The sequence below is a fragment of the Xenopus laevis genome, chromosome 1S (genome assembly GCF_017654675.1).
Source record: "Xenopus laevis strain J_2021 chromosome 1S, Xenopus_laevis_v10.1, whole genome shotgun sequence".
Classification (NCBI taxonomy): domain Eukaryota; kingdom Metazoa; phylum Chordata; class Amphibia; order Anura; family Pipidae; genus Xenopus; species Xenopus laevis.
In genome coordinates, this window is record NC_054372.1 from 57,545,692 (window position 1) to 57,566,657 (window position 20,966).

Here is a 20,966-nt window from a genome sequence, read left to right on the forward strand (position 1 = left end):
TTGTTCCAGAATGGGTTTACCCCTCTGTATATGGCAGCACAAGAGAACCACATTGATGTAGTCAAATATCTACTTGAAACTGGTGCCAATCAGAGCACTGCCACAGAGGTATAGTGATAATATAAATATATATTAAATATATAACCAGTAAAAAAATATACACGTTCTGGTTCTAGTAACCCATAACCACCAGTCAGCGAGGAATATTTAGTGTTTAACTGTTGTGATATATCCAAACAAGTTTCTAAATCTTTAATGTTTTAAATCTTCTTATAGGAACTCTGCATGCTAATTAATATGTGCCAGTATTTAAACTCTGAATAAAATCAACTTAATATACTATTAAATTTGCATAGAAGATTTCTTCCAGGTGGCCTTTTGAGTGAAATTAACTAATTAAAAGAATAATAAAGTAGCTGGCAGATACAGAGTCTGATTAAGAATGTCATAGGAGTTTATAGGTGATGCTCAATGTCTGATAGTAAGTAACCAGATTCAACTTAACCATTGTTAATTACTTTTTATTTTTTTAATATCCTTAACTTAATTTTTAATAAAAACTTTAAAAAATGTAAAATGCCATATAGTAGTATAGGTATGGGACCTGTTATCCAGAATGCTCGGGACCTGGGGTTTTCCAGATAAGGGATCTTTCTGTAATTTGGCTCTTCATACCTTAAGTCTACTAGAAAATCATGTAAACATTAAATAAACCCAATAGGCTGGCATTGCTTCCAATAAGGATTAATTATATCTTAGTTTGGATCAAGTTCAAGGTGCTTTTTTATTATTACAGAGAAAAGGGAAATCATTTTGAAAAATTTGGATTATTTGATTATAATGGAGTCTATGCGAGACGGGCTTTCAGTAATTCGGAGCTTTCTGGATAACAGGTTAACCAAGACAATATTTTAGTTAAAGGAGAATTCAACCCCTTTAGCGCTAAAATCCCTCCCCCATGTTGCCCCCTCCCTACCTCCCCCCCGGGCAAATGCCCCTAACTTGTTACTGACCCCTCGTGCAGTTCCTCTCCTGTTGAGTTCACGGCAGCCATGTTCACCCATGCGCTCTTCTTCCTGTATTTGGTGGCGCATGCACAGTAGAGGGATTTACCGGTAATGATCTACTGCGCATGCGCCCGAAAGTCACGAAGTTTCCGATTTCTTTTTTTGAAAACTTTGTGACTTTTGGCGCATGAGCAGTAGATCCTTACCGATAAATCCCTCTACTGCGCATGCGTCACCAAATGCCGGCGAATGCAGGAAGAAGAGTGCACGGGCGAAAATGGCTGCCGTGAACTCAACAGGAGAGAAACTGCACGGAGGGGTCAGTAACAAGTTAAGGACATTTGCCCGGGGGGGGCAACACAGTGGAAGGGGGAGGGATTTTAGTGCCGAAGGGGTTGAATTCTCCTTTAAAGGACTTACATGAGGCTGTTTCTGCAAGAATAGTATCATGCAGAGTAAACTGCGGTGGCCACTCACAGGTCATTAATAACATTTAAAAGAAAAAGTACAGGTATTAATTAGTCTGAAAATACAATTTTAGAAGGTAAAATAAATTAATTTTAAGGCACACAGGGTAATATATTATTGAAGGCTATGCCATCAAAATAATAATCATAATTCTTATTGTAGGAAAATAAGAGTAAGGTGTAAGTGCATGTACACATTAAGTTAAGATATTTAGAAACAATCTACAATTTGACCTCTGCAACTATATAGCATTTTACTTTACCTGCTGGAATGAGACAAATTATTCAAAAACCGTATAAACAATAAAGACCAACTGAATAGCTGCTCGGAATAGGCCGGTTTTATAATAGACAGCTTAGTTAACTATTAATTCAACACAGTAAATGTTATTCTAAGCTCATGGTTGGTGTTTGTTTTTTCAGGATGGATTCACTCCTTTAGCTGTTGCACTACAACAAGGACATAACCAGGTGGTGGCTATTCTTTTGGAGAATGATACCAAGGGCAAGGTTAGGCTTCCCGCTCTGCATATTGCAGCCAGAAAGGATGACACAAAGTCTGCAGCCCTACTGCTTCAGAATGATCATAATGCAGATGTACAGTCAAAGGTAAGGTCTGAACTAAGAATGTCAATACCCCTCCTTTTCTTGTGCTTTCTCCTGTACAGCCAGCCAATTGTTCATTCTTAATAATGGTGATTGAAAATGTCTTTCAGGTATAGGTTGTCATTATGATTTCTGAGACGATTGATATTATAATTTTAGTATGTTGTAAAAGGGCATCTATGATGCTAATAAAATACAATTGCTATTATGGAGCTAATATAATATAGTTATAAATGTGCAGAGGTTAATAATCTTATTGCTATGTTAAATGTGTAGTTTTATTTAAGTTGAATCAGGCTGTTATGATTTCAGCCCTTCTGCTTTGACCTACTGGAATAAGGGGCCTTTGCAGATCTCCAGTTGCCCCACACTCACATTTTGCCTGCAAGTCACTAAATACTCTGGTATGAAAGACGCTGAAACATGCAATACTAAATAGTTTCATTAATATTACAAATACATGAATGTTATTATTAAATTAAGAAAGCATATCTGCCATTTTGATCATGTGACATTGGCAGAACAAATAATCAAAGTGGTACTAATATATCCTCTTTTTCCAAATTATGCTACTTCAGATGATGGTGAATAGGACAACAGAGGTACCTACAGCATTTTTCTTTTTCTCTTGTGCATGCATCTTTACCCCACATTCTGCCATCTTTTGTTTGCATATGCAGTTTTTTTTTTTTTGCTTATTTTTGTTGAGCATCTTGTATTATTTTCATTTGACAAGATGTTCACTGTAAAAGGAACTTTTTATGGCTTTGCCTCAATGGCTTGGACTATGATTTTTAAAATGATGCACAGTGTAATTATTTGCTGCACTGTGAAAGATTGATTGTCAGACAATTGAGGAATATCAACTGAGAGATACAATTACAAAACATCTTGCAGTTAGACTAATTGGCAAAAAGTGAAAGGATTATGTGGGAGGAATTAGAGCCTTAATGCTATGGAGACTTTAAAAAATCTAATTGTTAATGTTATTAAAGTAGTAAATAGTAATAGTGACTTAACAGGCCATGTACTCATTTGATAAATAAAATTATTTAAAAACGATAAAGCATTTGTTTCAACACAGTTCATTTGCTGACCACAAAAACCATCATCCCCCCCTAACATAAACTTTCTGCTTGTTCAGCTTAAAGCTGGCATGACTTTATATTCCTATGTTATTTTGCATTACAAGAAGATTTATAGCTTTGGCTGTCAACAATTCTATGTTTCCTCTGCAGATATATACTACATTGCTTCTCCACACCCTTGCCCTTATCTTTGTCTCAGAACTTAATACAGTTTAAAGTAATTGAAGGGGAACTCCGGCTTCCAAACTAAAATTTGATAAAGAGGCCGACATAACACAGAAACCCCTAATATACCCATTCCAGTAACCTGTTTCTTCAAAAAGTATGAATAAACGCCATTTTCTATGCTGCAATCCAGCTGCTTAACAGTTCTTCTCTTTCTGCATCATTTTAAATCCAGGGAGGGACTAAACACTGATGTTACAAATTGTAACAACTTCTCCACAGCTTACAGACAGCATGCAGGAACTACATAACCCACAATGCATTGCACTGTGATGTTCTGTTCCTGATTGAACTCACATGTGCAGGGAATTGTGGGGTTTGGAGGATGCAGGCTGAGGACAGATACAAAGTAACAGTAGTCAGCCAGCTCAGCAAAGTAGTCAGTCAGCTCAGCAAAGTAGTCAGCCAGCTCAGCAAAGTAGTCAGGCAGATCAGCAGGAGAGCAGGGGACTAAGCTGTTCCAAACTGTTCCGAACCATTAAAAATCATGAAAAGTCTGCATATTTTATAACTGATGTACTGTATATTGCAAAGTTGAAAAAGCTTAAGTTATGTTTGTGTGGAGTTCCCCTTTAATAATGAATTTGTATTAGAATGATTTAGGAAAAATGCAGCAGCACTTTGATATTGAGGAAGCTCTTCCTCGTTTGCATGCAAAACAGCAGAAAGCATCAGGGTCCCATGAATGAATCTAAGTTTCTTGATTACATTTTTCTAGGATGTCTGATAGGCTGAAGGTGACCATCCAAGATAGCCACTGATAAGATCCCAACTGAAGACTTGTTTCCCCCTAACTAGGGCTCTTTTGTCAGGGAAGTGATTCCACTAGCAACACATTGTAATCGACAGAAACTTTAGTTGGGATCTGATCAATGGTTACCCTGGTTAAAACCCAGTGGGTGAGCTTTAGCTTATGGAAACTTGGATTTCTTCAGTTGGTGAATGTAGTAAGCATCATTAGACCAAAAATTGGGGAATTGTTCATAGACAACTGAACAGGTCCAATTGTTTGCACACTTTTTGGGGAAAAGGGTTCATATTTACATCTATATAGCTTCTATATGTTGTGCTTTGTATTTTGCCACTGTTATTGGAAATTTTAAAGGTTGATAACTTGATCATTTCTACTTGGTATATTCCTATAGCTTGCTAAGATTATTATTATTTTGCTGAGCTCATGTATCAGTCAGAAACAGATAAAGTACTTTAGTACTGATTTAATTGTGTAATTGCAATGTATGGATTCTAAAATGTTGCAAATCCTTTCATCAAGGGAAACATGTAGCCAGTTTCACAAATAGTCTATTATATTTGGTTTTAGCTTTTAGATTTTTAATATTTTATACAAGGATGTGTTGAATGCAGTACACATAAAACTGTAGAAGTTCTGTTTTTAATGGTATATAGATAAATGAATGCACACACCTATCCTTATCGGAATCTGTCTCTCAAGCTTTGTATACAGTTTTATATTTTTAAGCTACTCTGCTGCCATGAAATAACATATTAATAATCTTACATTTTGTATGATATTTATATTACTACTCCTTGACTTGGGGGTTTTCTAATGCTGGCTATTTATAAAAAAAAATGTATAGTACCATCTATTATTGGAGCCACTAATTCATTAGACTGCAATATTATTCTTTTCTTTTTGATTCCATTACATACAGTATTTATTTCATCCCTTCCTTTTTTTATTTCCCTTATGTCTTTGCCTCTTTCTTCCTGATTTGTTTTATCCCCTCCTTATTGCTTCCTCACTCCTTCCAGGATCTGTCTGTGAGTACTTTCTTTCTTCCCTTGTTTATATCCTGTCTTTTCTACAATTGCTTTTACCTTCACTAAGCTCTTGTATTTCTTCGTTGTTATATTATGTTATTCGTTTGGTGCACCTTTATAAACCCACAGTTTTTTTTATTCTCACAGTTATCTCCATTCTTCTTACTTTTATTTTTGTCCATGTTAATATTTCCAATTTAACTTCCTGTCTACTATTTACAGTATATTTGTAGCTGGCTCCATGTTTGTCTTTCTTGTAATTTGGCTGACATGCTTTACAGTTTCACATTTTGTTTTACTCTGATCTATGACATGCATTGATGTAAAGCTTGAGCCTTTCTTTCTTGTGTTTTTGCAGAGTGGTTTTACCCCACTACACATAGCTGCACACTATGGAAATGGAAATGTGGCCACACTTTTGCTAAACAGAGGTGCTGCAGTGGACTTTACAGCCAGGGTAATTCATTTTTATAAATTCTGAGACAAAATGCTTTGTGCCCAGCAAGAAAAATGCAATTGATGATAAAAATACAACAGGATTGATGCCATCATAGCTGAATGGTTTATCCTGTGGATGAAAAATATTATTTTAGAGAAAAAATAATGTACTCTTCTTTAGTTATTCTGTTTAGATTTTCTTTGTATAAACATAACAGAATGTTTCTCATAATGTACTGTATGCCTGGGATTCTAGATATAGGATTAGAATACAGAAAGAAACAAGAGAACTGTCAGTAAGCTCCCTGCAATTTAAGCAATGCAATATCTCTTAGCTACTTTTCATCTCATTAATTAAAAAGTGCACTTGTTGTTACTAGAAGAGGCAGTATGTGAGCCTTCGACTTTGGCAGTACGTGTACAGGACCTGTTATCCAGAATTCTCAGGACCTTGGGCTTTTCAAATAACGGATCTTTCTGTAATTTGGATCTTCATACCTTAAGTCTACTAGAATATAATTTAAACATTAAATAAACCCAATAGGCTGGTTTTGGCTTCAACGAGGATTAATTATATCTTAGTTTGGATCAAGTATAAGGAATTGTTTTGGATTATATGGAGTCTATGGAAGACGGCCTTTCAGATAACTGATACCATACCTGTGTGATTTGGTCAAAAGGTATTTTTAACTCACTGGAAATGACAAAATCAGCCATGGACCATTAGCCGAGTCTACTTAGGATTACTACTTCCATTCTCTTATGAAGTCTTTTTTTTTCATCTTGGAAGATCATTGATTATTTCAAATAGCCTACCATGAAAGATTAATGCCTATATTTTCAACTTTCAATTTATTGAACTGCTGTGTAAATACAAATACTGCATTCAAGATGTGAAATTAACTAGAAAAGAACCTATAAAAGGAAAATCTATAAAATAATATAACCCTCATGAAAATATATTTCCAAGCCTGCTTTGACATTTTCTGCTGTAATGCTGCCCTTCTATTCTTTATGTGCTGAATAATGTCCTGTAGCAAATGGTGGATTACCAGGCACCCATGAATACTGTGTCTTAAAAAGTCAATAAACACTGCAAAGTTAATAGCCAATGGAGTTTTTAACATTAATTCAAATGGGAGTTGCCTTTGTCCATGCATTCTTCACAAAAACATCATGAATTACATTTGCCTTTCCCTTAAATTAAAAATGAACTACATCAAGTACTATGAGTTATTAAATGTGAAGAAAAAAAAATAATTTTAACATAACAGGGCAGTAGTATTATAGGCTCATACAGGTATAGCACCAGGACCTATTATTAGATCCCATATTATTAATATTATTATAATATATATAATATAGTGATATATAATATCACACTTGATAAAGTGTATTGACCCGAAACATGACGTGTTACCACAATCCGGAATAAATGTTTTGCAGTTAATCTGCTGGAGTTCCTCTTCCTTCTTGTTTTTGGTTTACCAATTTAACAGAGTTGCAACACAGAGCAACTGCAAGAAAAATGTACACAAAGTACTGTCTATCCTATTGTACAGACCACCAACGCTTTCCCTCCTTTTTGGACTAATATGGGAGCTCTCCATAATATGGATCGCCATACTTTAAAGGAACAGTTCAGTGTGAAAATAAAAACTGTGTAAATAGGCTGTGCAAAATAAAACATGTTTCTAATATATTTAGTTAGGCAAAAATGTAATGTATAAAGACTGGAGTGACTGGATGTGTAACATAAAAGCCAGAACACTACTTCCTGCTTTTCAGCTCTCTAACTCTGAGTTAATCAGCGACTTGAAGGCCCACATGGTACATATCTGTTCAGTGAGTTTGCAATTGATCCTCAGCATTCAGCTCAGATTCAAAAGCAACAGATATGACCCAGGTGCCCCCCCTCAAGACACTGATTGGTTACTGCCTGGTAACCAGGGTAACCAGTCAGTGAAAACCAAGAGAGCTGAAAAGAAGAAAGTAGTGTTCTGGCTATTATGTTACATATCCATTCACTTCAGCCTATATACATTACATTTTTGGCTAGCTATATAAAACTTTTTTATTTTGCACAGCTTATCTATTTACCCAGCTTTTATTTTTACACTGAACAATTCCTGTGTTAGCACTGGTCTGGATCCAAACATTTGCAGAGATACATTACCAAAAGCAGTTCTTGTAGTGTAATATAAATGTATTAACTGTTAAATGGCTCAAACAACCATATATAATAGTCTTATGCATTTCGTGCCACTTACATAGCGTATGATTAAGTGTCCCTAAGTGGCACATAATGTGTAAGGCTATTAGATATGATTGTTTGAGACATGTAACAATAAACTAAATTTATTTTTACACTACAAGAACTGCTTGTTGGGATCTGGACCAGTGCCAGCATGCATTTTTCCGACTTTTATTATCTTTTCCCTCTTGCTGAAGGTCTGGGGCTTGTGCACCCAAACTCAATGTCTTTAGCAGTAAGTGTAAATCATTGCCTTATGACATTAATTCATCAGTGTTATTAACAATTACAGTTGTGTAGGGAAAATATGCTGGCGTTATTACTCAAATTATTTACAGCAACAAATTACACTCACAATGGTGTATTTATCATTTTATACCAATAGGTGATGTTGGTGCAAAAATATATTCGGTGTATTGTTGACACAAACTTTGGTGGCATTAGATCAGAAAACTTGCATTTTTGTAATTATTCCCTTTAATATCTGGGACATTGATTGTGTAACTGTGAGCTTAAGTTCTTTAATGCTTATTTAAAATGCATGTGGGTAAAATATACATTTCCACCCATTTATATAATAAGAGCATACAAATAATTATGGTGCAACTTAGGGGCAGATTTACATAGGGTCGAATATTGAGGGTTAATTAACCCTCGATATTCGACTGCCGAATTGAAATCCTTCACCTTTGAATATCGAAGTCGAAGGATTTAGCGCTATTCCTACGATTCGAAGGATTTTAATCCAACAATCAAAGGATTTTCCTTCGATCAGAAAATTGTTAGGAAGCCTATGGGGACCTTCCCCAAAGGCTAACATTGGCCTCGGTAGGTTTTAGGTGGCGAACTAGGGTGTCGAAGTATTTTTTAAAGAGACAGTACAGGTATGGGACCTGTTATCCAGAATGCTCGGGACCTGGGGTTTTCCGGATAACGGATCTTTCCATAATTTGGGTTTTCATACCTTAAGTCTACTAGAAATTCATTTAAACATTAAATAAACCCAATAGGCTGGGTTTGCTTCCAATAAGCATTAATGATATCTTAGTTTGGATCAAGTACAAGGTACTGTTTTATTATCACTGAGAAAAAGGAAATCATTTTAAAAAATTTGGATAAAATGGAGTGTATGGGAGACAGCCATTCTGTAATTCAGAGCTTTCTGCATATCGGGTTTCCGGATAAGGGATCCTATACCTGTACTTCGACTATCAAATGGTCGAATAGTCGAACGATTTTTTGTTCGAATCGTTCGATTCAATGTCGTAGTAGTAGTCGAAGTAGCCATATTCGACCATTCGAAATTTGAAGTATTTTTTCTTCTATTCCTTCACTCGAGCTAAGTAAATGGGCCCCTTAATGTTGACTGTAACAAAAATACATTTAAGATCATAGATACCTTTTTGACTTTCTAAATGTTCTTGTTTCAGAATGGAATTACTCCTCTGCATGTGTCATCCAAAAGGGGAAACACAAATATGGTAAAACTTTTGTTGGATCGTGGAGGACAAATTGAAGCAAAAACCAGAGTAAGTATTCATTACTGACTGATAAATTTAAACCAATCTAGGACTCATACATTAAGTAGTGATTGACAGCCAGCTGAATAGAAAAGTACCACATTTTAATCCTACATTTAAAAAAAATAGAATTAACTTGATCTAAATGTTTAAGGGCAATATTTAAGAAAATAAAGAAAAAAAGAAAAAAATAAGAATGTAAACAACCATTTAACTACTGAATTACTGTTGTTATGAATATATTTTCAGCACATTTAAACAGCACAGTTTTTGTTCATTGTCCATACCTCTCCTGCCCAGGTGGAGCTTAGTGTTTAGCTCTGTATCAGACTCACATCAGAGTCTGTTTCATCATGAGCTATTATTGTTTTGCTCATCTGGCTGCCAAAGAGTAAAAACTTTGGCAACTCTTCAATTAGCATGGGAACTTCTATTTCAAACATAATGGAGGGAGAATAATATTTTTGAACATGCTGTGTTTTGGAGTCATTTAAATAATTAAACATATACTGATCATACAAATTTGTTAAGGAATGAATTAAACATGATAAAGTTCCATCCAGCCTTTTGAAAATAGAAAATCTTGAAATAATTAGATCTGAATTAGCACTTCCACATTGCAGCAGTTAAACACAAAAAAAAATACAGTATTAATTAGAGTGGAACTTAGAAACAGAGACCAGGGCATGACAATTTATAATAAATTAATATACTAATAGTTTTATAAAAGGAGAAGTAAACCTTAAAAATGAATGTGGCTAGGACCTGAAGAAATCCAAAGAGCCAGTAGATGGCGCCCATCAGCTCCGCTGTGCTTACTCTGCACTTATAGGCGATTAAAGGATTAGGGGCACTTATAGGTGTTATCAGCTATGAGGGGGGAGAGCAGGGAGGGGTAACTATGTAGGGTACTGGGTAGGGGTTTTATTAGTGGGGGGGTGAGTTCTTTAAGTTGTGTAGACACTAGAACCTAAACTCAAAATGGATAAATAGTTTAATGTATGCAAAAGAAATGTGGTAAATATATTACGTCTCATTATGTTATTATAAACTGCTAAATTACTGTTTTATTTTGGTCTTGCTTTTGTTGTAGGATGGGCTTACTCCATTACATTGTGCAGCACGAAGTGGACATGACCAGGTGGTAGAACTTCTTCTTGAAAAAGGGGCACCACTGCTGGCAAGGACCAAGGCATGCTGTTTTTGACAGAGTTTTATTTAAAAATCCTGACTCAGTTGAAAGTCATTTTAGTCAAATAGTTTTGGCAAAGCTCTTTATTGAAAATTTTGTGGAGGGGGTATTGGGTTCTCTAACTTGTTGAAACAAGACATCAGTCTAAATCACGAATGACCCTTCTCAATAGAATCATTCATGAAAAAATGTACTACTCCAAAATTTTACAATTATAGTCAAGAAAAGGGTTTGGTACATGCAAAGTGCATTCAGTTGGTTCAGTTCAGTTTGTTTGGTACAGTGTGCATATACTGTAGCTTTTACCATTTAAAATGCTGTGTTGGCTGGCATATTCTTGTCTAATAGGAATTTTAATTGGGAATTGTAGTAGAATAGTGCATACTAGTAATAATGTTGTGCCTTCCACAGAATATTGTAGCTAATACACATATCCACTGGCTATAATTTGTCTTTGTTCTTCATTGTCTGTGTAGGGGTGGCAGACAGATGAATCAATGCCCCCAGCCATGCTTTTTTGGCTTCTTTTGCCCTTCTCTTCCTAACTTTCCTATAGGAGATTCCCACTAGTGGCCCCTCAGTCTTGCGCCCACGGTAGTCAAGTTCCAGTATTTTATGCTGATTAAATCTGAAGATTGAAAAAAATCTCCACAAGTTCTTTCAGCTATATTAAACCAGTTCTAGATGCCATAGATACATGAATTATAGTAATTTGCATTACATTTTTTTTTTCTTACATGAGGGTTAAGGTACCTAAGGGCAATGCTATGTAAATAACATCTATTTCCACTGCATTTCTTGCATTTTTCAGCTCCCTTTAGCCCATGTCCTCTTAATCTCTCACTTCTTCATAACTCTCTGTGCCATAAGATGTTTGTTCCTGGGTTGCACAAACAACTTAAACTAAACATCAGGGTAAAGCTTTAACCAAGTTTCATCCAGGATAGGGTTTGGTAGAGAGAACTTTGTTTTGTTGTTGTCAAATAATCCTGTAGAATTTGAAAGGTCCAGGCTTACAACAGTAGAGAGTTGAGACTGATGTTGAAGGGAGAGTGTCAGTAATGGTAGATTAAACCAGATCATCCAAGGAGCCTTAAATGTGAGGGTTACATTTTGAAGTAATTCAGCTAAGGAGCCAGCCATAAAAGTCAAACTTCAATTATTTTATTTCATAAATGTCTCCTTGCAGATGTGACTGTTTTTTTTTCGGTATTTCGGCATTGTGATGTAACTATAACACCTATAAGCCACATAATGAAGAAAACTGGGGAGTATGACACGGCAGAATTCTATTTACATAAATACATTTATTATGTAGAAACAGAGTTTGTTGCATTCCTGCTCTGCTAAAACATATATTTACTTTTATATAGCACCCAGGTATACATTTGTTTTTTTTATGTCTTCCTAGGCCACTTCATTTCAACTCCAGCGTTACCCTTACCCATGAACTTGCCTTAGTTTATCTATATAACAGATAAATCATTATTCTAGCACTACCCCAACAACTTTTCAGGCTTACATTTCGTTGGGAGCAGGGTCCTAGTGTCTTATGCCCTTGTGCACTGGGGATTATGCATACATCAATACGTGTCCACAGTGCTCCTTAGATTGCCGCTGCACACATGCCACCCCTAAAATCTTTGCCATCCCAGGCCTGGGCTTGCCACCACAAATATAGGCTTGCATATTCTAGTTATTGGTAGTAAAAGTAATATTTTGCAAAGTCAGTCTTCTACCCATCTAAAACTAGACGCCTCTCGTTTCCTTCATCAAAATATGGTCCTGTTAGCACCTCAGCAAAATTACAAATAGTTGACTATTCAGCTAATGAGTAATAACTGTCTTTCTCCTTAATACAGAATGGGCTCTCCCCTCTTCACATGGCTGCTCAGGGAGACCATGTTGAGTGTGTCAAACATCTGCTTCAGCACAAAGCTCCAGTCGATGATGTAACACTGGATTACTTGACATCATTGCATGTTGCAGCTCACTGTGGACATTATCGAGTAACCAAACTGCTCCTCGACAAAAGGGCAAATCCTAATGCTCGTGCACTGGTACAGTTGAAATTCTTTCATTGACTTCTAGGAGTACTAAAATATTTTCAGCATAAACACCGTGATAGTTTATTGCTTTGCTTTTATGGTCTGCAACCATTTCTATGTTTACCTGAAAAAAGGTTTCAAACTCAAACTGTTTCCATTATTCTGTCTGCAAAAGTCATTTTAAAAGTGCTGGAAAATCAGTGGGGTGCCTACCTTTTTTTTTTAAATGTTTTTATTTCTGAGGTCTGCATGATTTGTTTGTGTGAAGTGTGCATGGGCTTCTCTAACACAGTGTTTTTCTGTACAGAATGGTTTTACTCCATTGCACATTGCTTGCAAGAAAAACCGTATCAAAGTTATGGAACTCCTAGTGAAATATGGGGCTTCAATCCAAGCTATAACAGAGGTAGAGGAGAACTTCTTAGCTCAAGATACCTATATCTCCTATACTTCTGCCTTTGACTCTCCTTTTCAACTTTCTGTTTATGCACTGATATTCCCTGTCTTCCCTTTCCACCTTCTTCTGACCTCTGCTGAAGCCCAGTTTGTCTTGTGCATGGGGGGTAAAATCAGTGTTGGTTTGTTTCACAGTCTGGTCTCACTCCAATACATGTGGCCGCATTCATGGGTCACTTGAACATAGTCCTCCTTCTGCTGCAGAATGGAGCCTCTCCAGATGTCACTAACATTGTGAGTATGTCTTGAAGTTTACATGATCAGAATGTCTTTAAATTTGCAAACTGTGCTTCTTTATTTATTATAACTACCTAATCTGTTTGTGTGCAAGTTTCTGTCAGTCAGAAATATGTTGGGGAAAAAAAGCATTATGTCTTTGTAGAAAACATTTAATATATTTATATATATGTAGTTGTGTATTTAACAATAATACATTGAAACCTTGACCACCCGGAGAGGAAGTATGTTTTACTGACATAAAATTGGTATTTGCAGCTAATGGGTGAATGAAGCTGAGTGTTATATATGTTCTCAATGCTAAAAACAATGCTGGTGAATTATAAGGAACCTTCTGATAAATATGATATATTCCATGTCAGACTCCAGTCATGTTGGCGAGTTATAAGGAAGCTTCAAATAAATATGATATATTTCATGAGATAGAGATAGTTCAGGTATTCCAAGTTGGGGACATGTCTGCTGGTGGGGCGTTTACCCATTTCTTCCAGCTTCCTCATCTTTTGTGTTGTTGTCCTTTTTATGAGGGCTTTTTCTGTGTTACACACAGCTGAGAAGGTTAGGAAGGTTGAGTCTTCCAATTTATAGTGATAAGGGACCTGGCCTGAAACAAGGCCGATATGTTTAGTGTCTGAACTGAGGATCAGTGCCATTTTAATCTAGCTATTTTAGTACATTGCTGGGTCTAGAGACAGTGACATTCCAAATAATTATAATACGTGCTCCAGGACTCTTGTCCTGTTGCTATGAAGCCTCAGACATTGTCGTAGGGTGTGCAAGTATACCAAGCATCTCTGCTCTTATCTGGGCATTTGCTGCAGTGAACTCTTACCAGTTGCTTAAATATACAAGAGAGAGTGACTTTAGTTGAGCTTTTAGGAATGGTTTTAGTCATGGATATCTAGGCCTATCCATAATCCCTTCCCAAATATTAGAGAACAAATGTAAGAATCTACCATTTACAATTTGTATATGCTATTAATAACCAGGGATCAAATAGTACAGAAGATTTTACAATCAGCAAATAGACAGCACCACACATTTGTAGTATCTTTAAAAGGCCTTTAATAAAAAAGGGCTTAGTCCTCAGACAGAATTACAATAGCGACGTTTCAGGCGCACAATCACCTTTTCTCATACATACATGTAGGCCCACCAATATATAATGCATAATACATTTCCCTGATTTTACATTTCCCCCGGATTTTACACCATTTTTCTGGCCCTCAAAAAATGGGGGTTATACTGTATTTAAAACATGCTATATATTTTCAACTTCAAAACATTTACATACATTATACAGTAGTAGTGTAAGAGTGGTACATATATATATCACTTTATAATAAAATGAAACTGGAACAATCTTAAAGAGCAAGAAGCAAAACATTCTTAGTTAGAAGCCTACATTTATGTCATTCCATCCAAAAAAAGCCTCCAAAATCATGCTTTAAAGTTAAAAAATACAAATTTATTACATTATAAAATGTCAACACAACCCCTTATGGAGCCTAACGCGTTTCATGCTTACCTAGCACTTAGTCATAGGCAATCTCTGATATGCTCCAATGTTAGCCATACTTAAATATCAGCTTCTATAGACCCACCTACAATTAAAACCAATCACAGATTCACACAACTATTATATGTTGTCAATTAGATCAAGAGCTGTTAGCTTAATATTTAGAAACACTATTTTACATTCCATATTGAGGGGTATAAATATGTTAAAAAATGTAAATATCAAAGGACAAATGGTTAAATCATTATATATAGCAAGTCACATCAAAAATAACTTGGGGTTTAATACATTTATGTCATGTCATGGTCATTCACAGCCTCTAGTTAATCATGTTTTCCATTTTAATACAGTGATAATAGTCTTGCAAATCTTGGGATTTATGGCTGCTATCCACTGTCTTGCAGTTATGGGTCACAAAAGTTGAATACCCTTGTTATCAAAGTATTTTTTGTGTGTTACATTGTGATTGTATCTGAGCACTTCTACATTGTCCTGCATATGTTATATCAGGAGTGCCCAAGATGCCGATAGCGTTCTACCAGTAGATCACTTTAAGGTTCCTAGTAGACTGCAGAAAGAATTGTCGCATGGAAAAAATGATTTGTCATGTGGAAAAAACTAGTTGTGCCTAAAAAATTATTTGTTGCGCATAAAAAATGTTGTTGCATGTAAAAGTTGCCCATAAAATTCAATGTATTCTGTTGAATTGGGGTATTGGGGGTATTTATACATCGAATTGCCTCTGTGCTATTCTGCTATGAGCTCTTAAGGTAGATCTCATGATTGCATCAGATGGCAAGAGTAGATCGAGAGGTGACAAAGTCTGGGCACCCCTGTGTTATATGTATGACATGTTACTTATTTCCCTCTCCTACCTGAATACCGAAGTCACGTGTGAGGGCTCTGGACTCAAATGCTTTCACGTACAGTATAGTATATATCAGCACCAAAACTAAACAACAAAAGTACAGTGAAGTCACCATTATCACTTGTTCAGATTAAGGATGTTGATGGAATTAATAAACCTGAAGAATGTTTGTACGGTAACCTTTTTTAATAAATGTACTGAGAAACTTTTGGTTTATGTTGCATTTCACAATCAAGCATTGTTAAACTATAAAAACATAGTAACATAAAATGTTGACATACCTAAATATTTATACAATGTTGATACTCTTACATACTCTTTGCAGCGTGGAGAAACAGCACTTCACATGGCCGCTCGTGCTGGGCAGGTAGAAGTGGTCCGTTGCCTCTTGAGAAATGGTGCCCTTGTAGATGCCAGAGCCAGGGTAGGTGCCCATTACTTCCCACATTCACTGTATAATGTTTTTGAGTTTTAAAGCTTTCTTTACAGAAGGTCTTACTGTAGAATACTGAAATAAAGGATTGTTTTAGCAATCCTTTAGAGTAAGGATTGTAACTGTTGGGTTAAGGTGGAATGTGGAGTCACGGCACATTATGCTGTGTCTCTTGTGTCAGGGAAACCATTTTTTTATCATAGAAGAGGGTTAATAGTGCGGGTCTATATTGGCCTTAGATACGTTCCTGACAAGGAAGTGGATGAAAAAGACCAAAAATCGATTACGCTACAAATTAAGTATCTTATTAAAGGTCTAACTAAGTAACTAACTATAACTAAATAGGTATATAAGGCCAGTAGGGGTACATAGCCCATTCGACAGTGAAGATCCATGCATTCATAATGTTCCAACAGTTCCATACTTTGGTCAGCCTTCTCCCTGCTACTGGTCAGTGAGTAGTGTGCAATAGATACTTACTTGGGATGCTTAACTACTGCCCAACAACAGCTGCCACGTTAGGCGATGCTGCTTGGAAGAAGGACACAAAAAACCTTCATTGTATGGAAGCATAGATCTTCAGTGTTAGAGGTTCATGTAAATCTAGGCTGGCACAGAAGCCATATGCACAAGGTACAAAGTGAATATAATTATTATCATTTGCCATATGCATCCTTTTTATCTGTTTGCACTTATTGGTCCATTGTTTCGTAAACTTTGCTTAAAATAGATTGTAATGGAGGCAAAGACACAATCATTCTGTAATGGCAGCATACTACCTGTTCCTCCTATACTACCCCTACCCAGCTGGATCTGCTGACTGATTAATACAAAAGTCATGTTCTTTAATTTGTTCAATACAACATTGATATAAAATTGACACATAACATTGAGAATAATCTTCCATTAAGAAGTATTTTATTGATGTATTTAATTTCATCAGGAGGAGCAGACACCTCTGCACATTGCCTCTCGTTTGGGCAAAACAGAAATTGTCCAGCTGTTACTTCAACACATGGCTCACCCAGATGCTGCTACAACAAATGGCTATACGCCACTTCATATATCTGCAAGGGAAGGGCAAGTTGACGTAGCATCAGTCTTGTTGGAGGCTGGTGCAGCACATTCATTGGGAACCAAGGTAAGATGGGGAAGAATGGAAAATGCATGTGTTAGAATGGAGCAGCATGTAACCCTTAGTGGTAGAATACATTGAGTGAGCAAAACTGCCTGCCTATCTCTACTGGTTTAGCTTGTCTGCACTCCACAATGACCACTTGGAAGTCCCTTTGTACTCCATTTAAGTTGTAAGTGTGTGTTCTCTCACCAATATTTCTCTATTTATCCATAAAAAGCTTTATAGGGCCAACTTAATCACAGCCGGTGAAGAAAAGCAATATCCACCTTTTACACTGATAACATTTTACTTGGCAACATAAAGATACCTATAAGATGTGATAATAGAACAATCATTGGTTCTGCTTGTTTTTTTTTTTTTGTTTTTTTAGCATTGTTGTTGAATAGATTGCTTAAAGGTAGGCATAAACAGACTTACCCTGTAGAAGGAGCCATATACAGAATGACTGCCTTTCTATTGTTCCACTCATTCTGACTGAACTATTTAGAGATGTGGCTCACCTTTACTTCATCATCTACCCAACCTACACAGTGCATGGCTATCAGTTAGGAATGCTTATAATCAAATATAATCAAATTTATGTATGGGAATGAAGGCTCTTAACTGCAAGTTAAAATCAGAATAAGAATGACATAAAGGGGCTGATTTAACAGTATAGTTAATAGGAGATGCTAGGGTTTTTTTAGACCAGATGCTGAGAAGGCTGCCACTCCCTTTAGTTCTATCAAGATATGAAAATCTTCTATAGCAGTGTGTCGATGTTGTAAAACACTGGTGCCCTCTGGTGGAGAACGAACCTCTTAAATTCTTATCCATAATTTGCTTAATATGGGGGAAATGTCATACAATCTGCAAAGAGAACAAATTTGTGAATATAAAATGTGCAATGGAATATTCTTTTATTTGGCTTTTATTGCATTGCAAATTTTAAAGGGGAACTCCACACATAATTGCAAAGTAAACATAATTGCAAAACTTTGCAATTAAAAAATATGCAGACTTTTCATGATTTTTAATGTTTTGGAACAGTTCCCGAAGCCTAGCCCCCTGCTCGCCTGCTGATCTGTCTGACTACTTTGCTGAGCTGTCTGACTACTGTTACTTTGTATCAGCAGCCATCTGTCCTTAGCCTGCATTCTCCAAACCCCACAGTTCCCTGCACACGGGATTTCAATAAGAAACAGAACATCATAGTGCAATGCATTGTGGGTTATGTAGTTCATGCATGCTGTCTGTAAGCTGTGGAGAAGTTGTTGCAATTTGTAATTTATTCATTACAAATTGTTCATTAATATTCCCCTGTACAAGGCAACATTTAGATGGAGAATATTTATAGATGGTGATATGATATTAATAAAAATGGTGTCAGTGGAAACTCACTATAATTTCTGCACAGGTAATTGGGGATGATCTAAAGCAGAGATAGGCAACTTCTAGTAATCCAGATATTTATTTAACAGAAAAACCCATCGATTCTTTAGACGATTTATTAGTTTGACAGAAGTTGGAGCACTGTAGGTTGCCTATGACATGTACCATCACAATTGTGTCAGAATTAGTAAATTGATCTGTGGTGCAGAATGCAGCCAGGCATTCCAGTCCATGCACAGATGTTACTGTTTAATACTAAGTGGTCATAAGACATTTGTGACAATGGGGAAAATGTTTTCACAGATGTTGGAAAATACATAAACATTTTAGGTATGTGAGGGAGAGAAAGGGATGTTCTTAAAAAGCGACTGAGCTAGATGTGAACAATTCACATTTATATATTTTCTATAATGCTCATAGATTATTCGTTTGTGTTTTCTGAGCAGTGATAATATTTTATACTCTACCAGTTCACACATCATGCAGAAACTGCATTCAGATAAAAAAAAAAAAACATAAATGCAGACTCTACGTACTTCATTTGAAAATTTACATGCTTCATTTGAAATGCACCTTGCTCACCAGAGGATCACCTAATATATGTTACACACTTCATTTTGACAAAAAATATTAGCACACTGCATATTTTAATGAACAGTATATTTGATATTGAATTAACTGGAAAGATATTCATAACTAATTTTGCATAAAATGGTATTAAGTACATGCTTGTTTTAGTGGGTAAAGGTTTGGTAAAGTATGACTATGAAGATTTTTTGAATTACTTATATTAGATATGTTTGGGTTGGTAAAGTACTGTCCTCTCTGTTTAATTGCAGAAGGGATTTACACCGCTACATGTGGCAGCAAAGTATGGAAGCCTAGATGTGGCCAAATTACTGTTGCAGCGCCGAGCACCCCCTGATGCAGCAGGAAAGGTAAGGTGATCCATTATTATAACATATTGTAGGAAAGAAAAAATACAATATTGACTTCCATAAGGTAAGTCATTAAAGGAGAAGGAAAGTCGTTTCACACTTGGGGGTGCCAAATGTTAGGCACCCCCAATTGAATGTATTTACTTACCTGAAACGCCGGGCTGGTGCTCCTATCAGCATAAAACTGCACTAGCCTGGGGTTATTCCAGTAAGCAACACAGAGCAGTCCTCTTCCGAGTTTCTTTTTTCTTCAAATTTCCCCGGGCAGACGCATGCGCAGTAGAATGAAAAAGCCGACTTTTTAGTTAAAGTTCGGCCTCTCCCTTTAATGCGCATGCGCAGCCGCAACAAGAAAGTAGAGGCCGGAAGAAGAGCACTCCGTGGTGCTCGCTGGAATAACCAGGTAGGTAAATACATTCACTTGGACTTTCCTTCTCCTTTCAGCATTATGTATTTCAAGAATGAGTCACCCTAAGGCATTGATATCAGCAATTTCATGCAAAATAATAATTGTACTCATCTTTAATGTCTCTGTCAGTTACTAACTATTTTAATACCCTAACAAACGCACCCCTTTTCAGAATGGTCTCACACCACTTCATGTTGCTGCTCACTATGACAATCAGAAGGTGGCGCTGCTGTTAATGGAAAAGGGCGCTTCTCCTCAAGTCACTGCTAAGGTGAGGCCAAGTGCTCACTACACACTGCATTACTAAGACTGCTTACTGTCTTGCTTAATGGAAGCTGGTTGCCATTAATTTTGTTTTAGAAAGGAAAATTACAGACATACATAGCGGAAATGTGAATAAACTGATCTGATAAAGTAAAATTCTAAATGGCAAAAAGTATCCTCTTCTACGTAGTGGAACTGTTTTAAGCCAATAACCATTGCTGATAATAGTTAAGCACATAGATAATCTCCAACAACAAACATTCACAGCAGCCTGGAGCTCAGTAACTGCTCAGGGACTACTATAATTCCACCTTTTCACAAATCACTATATCAAATTTCTTCTATGGTCAACCTGTGCATAATTAAAAACATACTAGTTAAATACCAAAAGTACAAAAGGTTTACCATAAAAATAAGAATTCTAAGAAAAAATGTACATTAAGTATAGCAGCAGAGCAAATGTAGGGCAAGATGAGCCATGTTATTTACATAAGTGACAGTGAGCGAAGATTGTATAAAAATATAGAAATATAAAAAGCAACACAGCAGTGCAGTACAGTATACAAAATAACAGGTACATGAGGTGACGGTGAAATAAATGTAAATGGACTGTACTATGAGAGAATAAAAAAAGCAGTCCAATGACCTGAGGATAGAAAGTATATTTACCCAGTTTTTATTTTTACACTGAACAATTCCTTTAACA

At 36.3% G+C, this 20,966-nt stretch overlaps 1 protein-coding gene across 46 annotated transcripts in view; it reads left to right on the top strand.

The window, feature by feature from the left end:
• LOC108706710 (ankyrin-2) overlaps positions 1 to 20,966 on the top strand; it is a 270,308-nt gene that overhangs the window by 173,994 nt on the left and 75,348 nt on the right. For 19 of the 46 annotated variants that reach the window (XM_041579614.1, XM_041579607.1, XM_041579624.1 and 16 more), the window contains 14 exons: positions 10 to 108; positions 1,898 to 2,083; positions 2,659 to 2,682; positions 5,167 to 5,175; positions 5,534 to 5,632; positions 9,298 to 9,396; positions 10,481 to 10,579; positions 12,442 to 12,639; positions 12,935 to 13,033; positions 13,219 to 13,317; positions 16,033 to 16,131; positions 17,084 to 17,281; positions 19,489 to 19,587; positions 20,169 to 20,267. In XM_041579614.1, coding sequence (XP_041435548.1) covers positions 10 to 108; positions 1,898 to 2,083; positions 2,659 to 2,682; positions 5,167 to 5,175; positions 5,534 to 5,632; positions 9,298 to 9,396; positions 10,481 to 10,579; positions 12,442 to 12,639; positions 12,935 to 13,033; positions 13,219 to 13,317; positions 16,033 to 16,131; positions 17,084 to 17,281; positions 19,489 to 19,587; positions 20,169 to 20,267 — 1,506 coding nt within the window. The remainder of the gene's footprint in view (positions 1 to 9; positions 109 to 1,897; positions 2,084 to 2,658; positions 2,683 to 5,166; positions 5,176 to 5,533; positions 5,633 to 9,297; positions 9,397 to 10,480; positions 10,580 to 12,441; positions 12,640 to 12,934; positions 13,034 to 13,218; positions 13,318 to 16,032; positions 16,132 to 17,083; positions 17,282 to 19,488; positions 19,588 to 20,168; positions 20,268 to 20,966) is intronic. The other 27 variants (XM_041579608.1, XM_041579630.1, XM_041579635.1 and 24 more) reach the window with 5 other exon arrangements.